Here is a 12,651-nt window from a genome sequence, read left to right on the forward strand (position 1 = left end):
GTCCTAGGAGACCCCAAGAGAGTGGTCCTAGGAGACCCCAAGGATGTGGTCCGAGGAGAGACCAAGAATTTGGTCTTTACGCATATATCCAACCAGTGCATGGTTGTCCAAATAAAGAAATGGCACGCTAGAGGAGAGTGCCATGTTAGAGGAGAGAAGTGCATGTCTAGCACTTGCATGTCCTACCAACGAGTGTATGTCCGACCAGCATGTGTATGATCGACCAGAGTGGAGGTGAGGTGGATTAACTAGCTAAAGGAGGACTAAGTCAAGATTCCCAGAAACAACTTCAACAAGATATGCGGGAATCTCTTATTCTTCCCACAAATGAGGGGTTTGTTACATTTTTAATGTTTTTTGTAATTTAAATGTAATAAATATAATAAAATATCCCGATTCTAAGGGATATCAGATGTATGACCCTAAGCCTATAAATAGAGGGCTTATGTATATACAAACTTTAGAGCTGCACTTGGACCACTTTAGAGGTGTGCTATTCGTCTGGGATTAAAATATATGCATATACAAACCATATGATGATGATATATATATATCTTTTGTACATAAATAAACTCATACCTCCTTCATGATTAAAAAAATGACTAGGACAGTTTCTTCTTTCCAAAATAGTGTGAGTTGGCTTACGCTAGCTATATATAACTTCACTAATTCATGGCCTGGATCAACAAGCATGTCATTTTAGATTACTATTATCATCACCAATATTATCTTAATTCATGGACGGGATCAACAAGCATGTTATTTGTCGTAGGAGTTATATTTTAGATCATTATTATCATTATTAATATTATCTTAACTACTCTTCTTTCCCCACCTGATTATGACTAATTCATGGCCTGGATCAACACGCATGTCATAGGAGTTATAACAAAAGCATGATCAGATAATATCAATAGTACATGAAAAAAAATTAACCTATGTTATCAATCTCGTAGTGAAAAAAGTTCAAAGAATAAAATTATTTTATACAAATAGGGTATGATAAGATAATATTGATAGTACATTAAATTTTTTAACCCATATTTTCAATCGTGTAGTGTCAAAAATTGAAATTCTAAATTTAAAAGTTGCTATATATATATATATATACACACATAATATTCTGATTATGATAATATTATTATGTTGATAAGTTTGAAAAAGTGAAAAAAACAAAAAACAAAAACAATTAGAAAATAAGTAGAGGAAAGAAGGATTGATGAATCACTCATTAACATACAAAAAAAACAAAAAAGAAAAAAGAAAAGAAAAGAAAGAAAACCATTCGAGTACATTCGAATACTATTTATAGTCAGTTCTCACCTCACTCTTCTCTTTGACAGAGAAAGATCGAGTCGACTCAGAAACCGAAAATGGCTGAGTTCAAAGGCCAGTCTCGCCTCCCCAAATTCGCCGCCCCCAAACGATACGATATCAAACTCGTACCCGACCTTCAGTCCTGCCAATTCTCCGGCTCCGTTTCCATCCACGTCGACATCGTCGCCGATACTCGATTCATCGTTCTCAATTCCGCTGACCTTACCGTTCATTCTGGCTCCGTCTCCTTCACCGAACCGAAATCCTCAAAGGTACTGCCACTTCTTGAGCTATCGTTTGTTTCGGGTTCAGTGGAGAAATGAATTAGGACTGTTGATTGTGGATTTCGTGGAATGATATTTTTCTACTGATATTCAACGATCAGATGGAGTGTGATCAGTTCATATATATGTGACGTTTTTCTCTTCGAAACGAATGAAATGATGTGAATTTTGTTATGTTAAGATAATTACAAAACTCTGTTCTGATTGGCAAAAAAATTCTGCTTTTACTTATTTATTTTTCAATTTGGAAAACTATTATAAAATATTATTTTTTGAATGAAAAGTTATTTTAAAAATATTTGGATATAAATAAATAAAAAAGCTAGAAATTCTAACTTCTCCAAAAGCTTAACCCAAACATGTATTGGTATTCAGTATAAAATAAATGCTGTGTGGTGTTGTGATTTCCCAGTGAGTGAATGGAATTTAAATATGCTTGGAGATTGAGGTGTTACTAGACCCTTTATTACATTTGGCGATAGTTGTGTATTTTGTGAATCTAATGAATGAATAAATTTCTTGAGACAGGTCTTCCAGCCTTCAAGTGTTGAAATTTTTGAGGCAGATGAGATTTTGGTTGTTGAGTTCGCAGAGACGCTTCCTATCGGAGTTGGAGTTTTGGCTATTGTGTTTGAAGGGATTTTGAATGATAAAATGAAGGGGTTTTATAGAAGGTAAGAAGATTGGATTGGATATGTTCTATTGAATATGATAACTAGGTGATGGTTGATTTGTGAGATTGATTAATGCAGATGTATACTTGTGTTTGACTAGTAATTTTTCTATGAAGTACTTACGAGCAAAATGGTGACAAGAAGAATATGGCTGTTACACAATTTCAACCAGCTGATGCTAGGAGGTGCTTTCCTTGTTGGGATGAGCCCGCTTGCAAGGTCTTTTGACCTCTTCTCTCTTCGTTTCACTTTTGCTATCTTGGTTGATTTAAGACTTAACATGCTTTCTATCAGTGCTCTGCATTTTGCTCAAGTTTTGCCATGCATGCAGTCAAAACGCTCTTTTGTTTCATATGAATCTGGATTCAGGAATGGGAAATTTCGCTTTCCATACTTCGGCTAACATTATCAATGGTCTAAATAATGCTCATAGCTTGACCTCACTTTTTCTCTAACGGCAACTAATTCATAGCTTGCTCTCACTTTTCTTGTAATGACACCTTGTTTTACAGGCTACATTCAAAATTACATTGGATGTGCCATCTGAATTAGTAGCCCTTTCCAACATGCCAGTCATTGAAGAAAAAGTTGATGGACATCTCAAAACAGTCTCATATCAAGAATCACCAATAATGTCTACATATTTGGTGGCAATTGTTGTTGGTCTGTTCGATTTTGTGGAAGACCATACATCTGATGGTAAAATTATCATTGTGTCCATTTCTGGTTTTAGGATGCAATTCTTGTTCTTAGTTGCGCTAATTATATGTCATTTTTTATCACAGGGATCAAAGTTCGAGTATATGGTCAAGTTGGTAAGGCAAACCAAGGAAAATTTGCATTGCATGTTGCTGTTAAGACCCTTGAATTATACAAAGAGTATGTTGAACATTCAAAGTTAATAAAGTTAATCATTTTTATCCCTCAGTTCTCAAATTAAGTGTTAGAGTTGATCATGGTTTGAACTATAATTATATATATTTATATGCAAGTAGGTGAATCTGTTTTTTTTTCTTTTCATTTTAAGGTTTGTATTAATGGTGACATGTTCTTCAGATACTTTGCCGTGCCATATCCTTTGCCCAAATTGGATATGGTCGCCGTCCCTGACTTTGCTTTTGGGGCTATGGAGAATTATGGTTTGATTATATATCGTGAAATAGCTTTGCTTTATGATGATCAACATTCAGCAGCTGCAAACAAGCAAGGGGTAATGTGAATTTTCTGAATACTAATGCTTTTGGTATCAGTAAATAATGGCTCCATTAATCATGTCATCAATCACACTTCACCAAATGCTTAATCAATTGGTTTGGCTGCTGAAAAGGTTGCAACTACGGTAGCTCATGAACTCGCGCATCAGTGGTTTGGCAATCTTGTAACGATGGAATGGTGGACAGATTTATGGCTGAATGAGGGATTTGCAACATGGGTACATTCCCACTTTTTTGGGGGGTGTCTTAGAAATATTTATTGACTTTCAGACAAATAACTTTTATGGGGTCATTTAGGTAAGCTATTTAGCAAATGATAGCTTGTTCCCGGAGTGGAAGGTATGGACTCAATTTCTTGATGGATCTATTGAGGGTCTTAGACTGGATGGGCTTGAAGGATCTCACCCCATCGAGGTAAGTTTGTATGTACTGTGAACAGATACTATAACACATGCGTCCTTCAATTACATTCCCTGTTTAATGAACTTTTTTTTTTTTATTATTATTATTATTATTATTTTTCAGGTGGAAATTCGGCTTGTGTCTCAAATTCAGGACATATTTGATGCAATCAGTTATAAGAAAGGTGCTTCTGTTATTCGAATGCTCCAAAGTTATATCGGTGCTGAATGTTTTCAGGTTGGTTACTTGGTTTGTACTTTTCTCTCATAAGGTTCTTCTTAGCTTTAGAGCAACTATGTTATGTATGGAAATAAAATGTTCGATGAACTATTTCACTTTAATGTACAAAGCTGAGGCAACACTTGGAACTCATCTGGCAAAAATGAGTACAAAAGTCTCTTATGAAATTTATAGTAAGAAGGATAGTCACGGCTAATAATGATTTCTCTGAAAATTACTTATAAGAAATGCTCATTGTAATTGTTTTTGTTGTGATTTTTTTGGTGTGACCAGAGGTCACTTGCTTTGTATATTGAAAGACACGCTTTCTCAAATGCAAAGACAGAAGATCTATGGGCTGCCCTTGAGGAAGGATCTGGTGAGCCTGTGAACAGGCTAATGAGTTCTTGGACGAAGCAAACAGGATACCCAGTTGTCTCCATCAAAGTCAAAGATCAAAAATTGGAGATTCAACAGGTCTTTTGTCTCTTATTATTCTAGGGCTTGTGTATGTTCATTCTAGGGCTTGTGTATGTTCAATAGTCATCTAGTTTCTATAATCTATTTAGCTGTTTGGGAACTTACAGAGATCTTATTTTGTATGTTATAAATGGTAGTCACGATTCTTGTATGGTGGTTCACATGGGGAGGACCAGTGGATTGTCCCAATTACATTATGCTGCGGCTCATATGACAACCAAATAAATTTCCTACTAGAATCAAAGTCTGTAGCTCTCGACATGAACAAATTTGGGCTTGCAGAGGCTGCAACTGGATGGATAAAACTTAATGTCAACCAGACTGGTTTCTACAGGGTGAAATACGACGAGGGTCTCGCAGATAGACTAAGATATGCAATAGAGAACAAGTACTTAACTGCACCAGATAGATTGGGTATTGTTCATGTTTTTTCTCACTTCAATTTGGCTTATGTTGTTGGTTCTGAAACTAAGTGGCTTAAATCTGGTATTGTTTCACAGGGATTTTGGATGATGCGTTTGCTCTATGTATGGCTAGCCAACAATCTCTCAGCTCTTTACTTACCTTGATGAAATCTTACTCAGAGGAACTTGATTATACTGTGCTGTCTAACTTGATTACTGTAATGTTCTGCTCTAAATCATGTTTTAAGTTCAGTTTAATTTATTAACTTAGTGTGCTAATTCTGATTACCTCCACTTTTCACAGGTAAGTTATAAAGTTGAAAGAATAGTAGCTTCTGCCGTACCCGAGCTGCTGGACACCATTAAAGATTTTTTCATTAATCTATTCCGAAATGCTGCGCAGTAAGTTCTTTCACACAAGGTGTATTGCTATAAGTATTTCTTTCATGCATTTTCATGTTTTGTTTAGTTAACTTATGTGATGAGAAATGAATCCATTTTCATTACATTCTTTTGTTTGCTTATAATTTAAAGCATTGGAACCATTTTGGTAACATAGCTAATCTTCTCAAAATTAGGAGGAAATATTATTCCAATGCACAATAATTTTTTACTTGTATTAAATTTCATTCTATTCTTATTATCATTCACAACCAATCAACACCAAAGATTTAGCCTGATCAAACATAACATAAACATAGCAATCATTTTTAGAGGTGTGGCCTGACAAGGGAGAGAAGATCACAGAAAAGTTGAGTTGGAAGGGCGAGTTTGGCGCTTGCCCTGAACATCAAGAAGATGAAATTTTTATCTTTTTCTCATTTTGTTCAAATTGTAACAGGACTCTTGGTTGGCAACCTAAAGATGGAGAGAGCCATTTAGATGCAATGTTGAGAGGAGAAATTTTGACTGTCTTGGCTGTATTCGGAGATGATCAAACTCTCCTAGAAGCAAGTAGGCGTTTCAATGAATTCTTAAATGACAGAAACACGCCACTTCTTCCTTCTGATTTGAGAAAGGTTGTCTCTAATGTAACTTAAAGCATATCTACATAACACTATAGTTGTTCATTCTGGATTATGGTTTGCACTTTGTAGGCTGCATATGTAGCTGTAATGCAGAGAACTAGCGCAGCGAACAGATTGGGTTATGAATCCCTTTTGAGAATCTACAGAGAAAGTGATCTAAGCCAGGAGAAAATCCGGGTTTTAAGTACAATCCAGAACTTGACTGAGATCAATTTTATTGTTCATGCTTAAACATTGATTATCTATACCTCTTTACTAAGTGGCGATTGTTGCTATTTTGTCTTGTAGGTTCACTGACATCTTGTCCGGATCCCAGCATAGTTTTGGAAGCTCTTGACTTTTCGCTGACTTCTGAGGTAATTAATCGGGTGTTATAAAAAATATACATTCAAGGGTGTGGCCATACAATTTGACATTTCATATACTTAATGTGATTACATATTTTGTTTAGGTTCGTACTCAAGATGTTGTATTGGTACTTAATGTCAGCAAGGAAGGGCGTGAAACAGCTTGGAAGTGGTTGAAGGTAAAACATAATCACCTTTCCTTACTATATACTATGTTAACATAAAATCTTAAGAAAAAGTTAGGTATTTTTCTAATCTAAACACTAGTGATACCAAATGATGTGATTCTAAATGATTTGAATCCCAATTTAGAACAAGGATGCCTTGGATCGTTATAAAATCAGATTCTAAAAAATAACAAAGAGCCTTGACCTGTTATCTATAAAGAAATCAGAACCAAAGGTATAAGAAAGATATTAAACACCACACTCAAGAAATGAGAAGAATTGTGAGTGAAAAGTTAAGAACCGAACAAAGATGGAGCCCATATCAAAAGATTTAATGATGTGAGACTCACCTGTGGTACCTAACACCACAACAAGTATCCCATAGCCAATTAGCCATGCTCTTTTCTTAAGTCTCATTTGTTGATGATTTGAATGTAGGATAACTGGGAGCACATCTCAAATACCTGGGGTTCTACTTATTTAATAACCCGCTTCATCAGTGCGATTGTATCACTGGTTTGTTCTCTTTCTCTATATCTTCTTATAATGTTTGGAAAGCGAAATCTTGTTCGAAAGGACTCGAGCCTCAAATCTTATGTGAATAATTCACATGTCTAACCTACTTTTTTCTGAGTGTGTTCTAGTCATTAGTTATCAACCAACACTTTCTTCTCATTTCTAATTTCAATGGTACTTCTCAACAGTTTTCTTCAATAGAAGATGCCGAGGAAATAGAGGATTTCTTTGCAAGCCGCACCAAGCCTGGCATGGCTAGAACCTTGAAGCAAGGCATTGAGCGGGTGCACATTAATGCCGCCTGGGTTCGGAGTGTTCAACATGAGGACCAACTTGTTGAGACCATGAACAATTTGTCAAACTACCACTAGGTTTGCTTTGTGTCATTGTGTTTTAATATGCTGAAAGAATAAACTTATACATAGAAACCAATTACAATCACACACATATATATCATACCTACTATATAAATGACTATCAAACCGTATTTTGTATTTAACAAAATTTAGTATGGTCTAACAGAATTTGGTATGACTTTAACAGAATATGCTAAAAAAAAAGTTACAGTTTAACGGTAATGGTAAATAACCTTTTGCACCCTTTCAGAAGTACACAACCTTTAAGAAATACACATCCTTTCGCATTCAGTAACACATTACAAATAGATAAACATTATCTCATCAAACCTCCTCTCTCATCATTATAAACTCTCAAATAATAAAAAATACCTCCTGAAACATACTGCGGATGAGATAAACGAAAAGAAGATCATCTGTCAAGTCAACTCTTTCTTAAGGTGAGTCGTGAGTGTTAAAATTTTAATATGATTTCTAATGTTTAGCCTGTTTGTATAAAGTTCATAAAAAAAATTTACCTGATCATATTTTCCTCCACTCCATTTGTTCTGAATTTTATATTTGACAATATTTCTCACGCGGCCATGTTATAATGTTGCTTACAGGCAATTGCAAATGCATGCAAAGTACAGGAACATTTGTCCCAGATTTAGTAGAATTTGATGTATCTCAGGAATATGAAAGAGATTTCAATGAAGATCAAGAACTTGAGCAACTTATAAATGGGCAAATAAGCTTCAGGGGTTATTCATTTTCAAAAAGTATGATTTAATTATTGGTTTCAATCAACCTATTAATACCGCCAAGATGTATATATTTGTAACTCCTATTTTCTTTTTACAAATTATAACAATTACGTAAGATAAGAGAAGATATTTTTTATTCATTTTTGAGTGCATTACAATGCTAACCGAATGTTAGAGCTATTAAGTAAAGTGGAAGAATAACTAATGAATATGCAACTATAACATTCATGGGCATTTCATTAGTATAATACCCATAGAATGATGCTAAATACAAGCAAACAATCACTAAAGTTATGAAAAATAAAGAGAAATTCATGTTTTGATGATGAATTTTATCTAGAAGGTTAAGAGATGAAGAAGTTGTGCAAATAAATGGTTGAAGGAACAAGTATTTATAGGGCAAAAACTAGCCGTTTATGACCGTTGGTGAATAGTGTTCATGACCGTTGGGGGTGTAGTTGTTTTCTATTATGGGATTTTAACAATTCTAAGTTGTTGAAGTAACCAACAGGTGGGAATAATTAATTTATGGGTGTTAGAGAAACTTTTTCAGAAAAGTTTGTGAGTCAAAAATGCTAGACTAAGTAATATAAGAAGATTGGGAAATTTTCATTTTTTACTATTCACCGGGTACTATTCATAGTGGGTCCCACAGTGGGGTCCGCAAGGGTCCCACAGCGGGGTCCACCCCATGGGTTCCACATGTTGATGCAGTAGTGACACATTGATGACTTAAGCAAATTACTATGCTTGATATTTTGAATATGTTATTATTCCACTATGCTTATTATTTTTAATATATTTTATTAGAATAGTATCCCAAGTTTTTCCTATAAATAGCCCTTCCAAAACTCATCTTGAAATCACAAAAACCTCATTTCCTTTCTCTTACTCTACCCAAAAATATTCTTAACATCCTTCTAAAGTTCTAAACCTCGGAGATCTAGGCGAAGTTCTGTCCGTAACGCTAGCCTACGAAAACTTTTTAGGTAAGCTCTTCCCGAGCCTTTATTTTCAGTTATTTAGTTATTATATATGTATAGATTATTTTACTATGCCGTTATAATGCCAAAAGTTATATATAGATTATTTTACTATGCCGTTATAATGCAAAAATTTATATATAGATTAATTTACTATGACGTTATAATGCCAAAAGTTATATGTAGATTATTTTACTATACCGTTATAATACCAAAAATTTATATATAGATTATTTTACTATAATGCCAAATTTATATATGGATTATGTTACCATGCCAAAATTTATATAGATTACTTTACTATGCCATTAAAATGCAAAAATTTATATATGGATTATTTTACCATGTCGTCATATTTTACAAATGCCAAAATTGAAATATAAACTATTTTTTTATGTATCTTTATAATACTAAACTTATATAGGCTATGGTCACACTTTGGACTATTTGAACTTTTATTATATGACCTTATTCCCTATTATTATGGACTGATACTATGACCTGGACATTTCCGTATGACCATGACCACGACTTTTAGACCAGGATCTTGCCATGGACAATTATAGTATGACCATATGCCTGGACATAAAATAAACAATAAAATAAGAAGAAGAGAAAAATAGAATAACAACAATTATAAACTAAAATTACATCATGTAGATTTTATGTAAGTTAATAGTTTGTGTTTTTACCAGGAAGCTAACAATTTCGGTTGTTTTATCAAGACGCAAGGTAAGTAGAATCCTCATCTACAATACAAGTATTTTATGTGTCTTATGTGCATTTATATGCTTTATATGTTAATCTGTCATATTGTTCTTATGCATAAGTTATTTTCAAGAATGTTATATTATGCATAAGCACGCTTAATGTTCACAGACAAGTTATTGAAAACGTTAAAGTAGAGGTGCTGCTTGGGAGACCTAAGTCCCAAAAATGTAAGGAGGGAGATGTACGTCCCTATATGATGAATGTTTATGCGGGAAATTCCCTATTATCATGTTTATGTTCAGGTGGGAATGTGATTCCCTATATAATGCCGGCAGCAGCATCCTCTAGGGCCCAAAAGAAAGGAAAGTGAAAGAAATAAAGAGAATACATAGCATGTTGCACGTTTATTTTAATGCATATGAGGTAGTTATTCTGCTTACTGAGCCTTAGCTCATCAGTTAATGTTTTGTATTGTAGGTAAGAGGCCCCAAATATAAATCGTTGATGAGTATACGTGGAGCCAACATGACTGTACATATGGGGCTGACCTGAAGGGAGTGGAGTTCTGCTATGCTATTTCATAAATAAACAAGAAACTTGGTTTTATTATATTTCATTAAAAGTATTTTGTGAACTTTATCATTTACTTAAAGCTTTAAAAGTATTTCATGAACTTTGTAATTTACATAAAGCTTTTCAATTTATCAGTTGGATACATTTTCATTTCTACGTTAAGGTGTAGTAACGCCACGAAAATGATTTATAAAAGTATTAAGATTTGTATGTAAGATAAAGTTTTTATTTAGTTGTGAGTATTATGTGGTTTGAGGTTATAAACATTATTTATGTATTGTTTAATAAAGTTTTTTGTAAATTCAGAATTTCAGTATTGTCATATTTAGGTTAAAATTTGTTTTTACACTATATATGTATGTTAAGAAAGGAGGTCGTTACACTATATAAACATATATAGTAATTAGATAGAGAATATATCAACATATATACAAACTAATGTATAACTTCCTAACTACTATACTCAAGGCTTACAACATATATACAAACTGAGGAATTATGTCAAACAGTTTATGGGCACATGAGTTATGTCCACCTTCCAAACTATATAAGCACACAGGGTTAACCTATATACCCAAATCAATAGGTTAATATAATAAGAATTCATTCTTTTCACTAGTGTGTTACAACTCACATACAATGCAATTTTTATAATACTTTATACACATATATGGTGTAAATTAATATTCAACATCTGATAGCATAGAAAGATGTGCAGGTTCAGAGACATTGAAGAAAGTAAAAGATAAATTAAAGGCAAGAAAATAATAACAGATTTTAACTTACCCATGTGTCGATGAGAGCTTCGGAACAACCAGAGAAATGGGAGAGAGACGAAGATGGGGAGAAATGAAACCTTGTAGAGAAGTGAAACAGAGATAGCTGAAAGAGAAGAAAGAGAGAACTCTGAGAGAAAGAGAGAGAGAATAGTTATGACCTTTAAGTGTGAATGGGTTCAGACTTGTGAGGGAAAGAGAAAGAGAGAATAGTTATGAGAGAAATAGAGAAAATATTTGGAAAGATCACAGCCCTTCATTTGATCTAATGGTGCAAAAAAAAGGTCTCCACCGGTGCAGACGTTTTAGTGGCTCCACATGATCAATACCCTACAATCATTTATAAAGATTCAATATAGTATATTACTTTCCTAAGAAAAAATAAAAAATGGGTATACTGTAACGACCCAAATTCCTTAATGTGGCTTAGAGCATGGATTAGGGGTTCGGGAGGGCCATAAATGATTATTATCCAATTAAATTATTATATGCATGATTATGTGAGTTATATTATTATATGATGATAAATGCATGCATGTGGGTCCTTTTTTTCAAACTTATCAACACTACTAAAGCATAAGTAATTCCAACATAATAATATTTTCATAATCAAAATATTATGTGTATATATATGTAGCAACTTTTAAATTTAGAATTTGAAATTTTGACACTACGAGATTGATAATGTCGGTTAAAAAAATTCATGTACTATTGATATTATCCAATCGTACCTTATTTGTATAAAATAATTTTATTCTTTGAACTTTTGACACTACGAGATTGATAATGTCGGTTACAAATTTTCATGTACTATTGATATTATCTGATCGTGCTTCATTTGTATAAAATAATTTATTCTTTGAACTTTTGACACTATGAGATTGATAATATCGGTTAAAAATTTTCATGTCCTATTGATATTATCTGATCATACCCTGTTATGATTTGTATAAAATAATTAGTATTTTTGTCACCCAAATTTTAACAACTACTAAATTATGCCACATTTAATTATAATTTTTTTAAATATATATTTTTTATTAGCTCTTAAAATATAAAAAGAAAATCAATAAAATACTAAAATTATTTAAATTTCTTTTTAAATACATTCAAGTTTAAAAATATTTAAAAAAAAAAGTAAATTATTACAATTAAATATATATTTATTCATTTCTTCTTTTTTATTTATTGTTATTAATTCTTCTAATTAGCTTCTCAAATAGATTCACTATTGTCACACTACTAATAGTAAAAAAAATATTAAAAAAATAGTCAAAAAGTTTGTACCAATAAATACAATCAAATATAAAGATTCAATATAGTATATTATTGTCCTAGGAAAAAAGAAAAAATGGGTATACTATTGGCAACATTTTGGAATTATTACTAAAAATATCACTAAATTTGATTTATTGTATTTTTCAAGTGCTCAAGTTACTCTTCACTAGTATATA

The 12,651-nt window shown here is 33.0% G+C and overlaps 1 protein-coding gene across 5 annotated transcripts; it reads left to right on the forward strand.

The window, feature by feature from the left end:
* The first annotated feature begins 1,272 nt into the window (after nt 1-1,272).
* LOC133803289 (aminopeptidase M1-like) lies at nt 1,273-8,294 on the forward strand. 5 transcript variants are annotated; one of them, XM_062241274.1, is made up of 20 exons: nt 1,273-1,589; nt 2,130-2,275; nt 2,392-2,494; nt 2,788-2,974; nt 3,061-3,181; nt 3,332-3,485; nt 3,603-3,707; nt 3,787-3,903; nt 4,015-4,128; nt 4,405-4,587; nt 4,728-5,004; nt 5,091-5,212; nt 5,299-5,396; nt 5,836-6,013; nt 6,092-6,206; nt 6,311-6,378; nt 6,474-6,548; nt 6,975-7,052; nt 7,241-7,423; nt 8,014-8,294. In XM_062241274.1, exons 1-19 carry the CDS (start codon nt 1,374-1,376, stop codon nt 7,421-7,423), a joined length of 2,640 nt encoding a protein of 879 aa, XP_062097258.1. In that variant the 5' UTR covers nt 1,273-1,373; the 3' UTR covers nt 8,014-8,294. The 5 variants fall into 5 exon arrangements, with proteins under 5 accessions (XP_062097258.1, XP_062097259.1, XP_062097260.1 ...); XM_062241275.1 differs by lacking the exon at nt 8,014-8,294 and having other exon boundaries at nt 3,061-3,172; nt 7,241-7,556; XM_062241276.1 differs by lacking the exon at nt 8,014-8,294 and having other exon boundaries at nt 1,274-1,589; nt 3,061-3,154; nt 7,241-7,556.
* The last annotated feature ends 4,357 nt before the right edge of the window (nt 8,295-12,651 follow it).

The sequence above is a fragment of the Humulus lupulus genome, chromosome X, assembly GCF_963169125.1.
Source record: "Humulus lupulus chromosome X, drHumLupu1.1, whole genome shotgun sequence".
Classification (NCBI taxonomy): domain Eukaryota; kingdom Viridiplantae; phylum Streptophyta; class Magnoliopsida; order Rosales; family Cannabaceae; genus Humulus; species Humulus lupulus.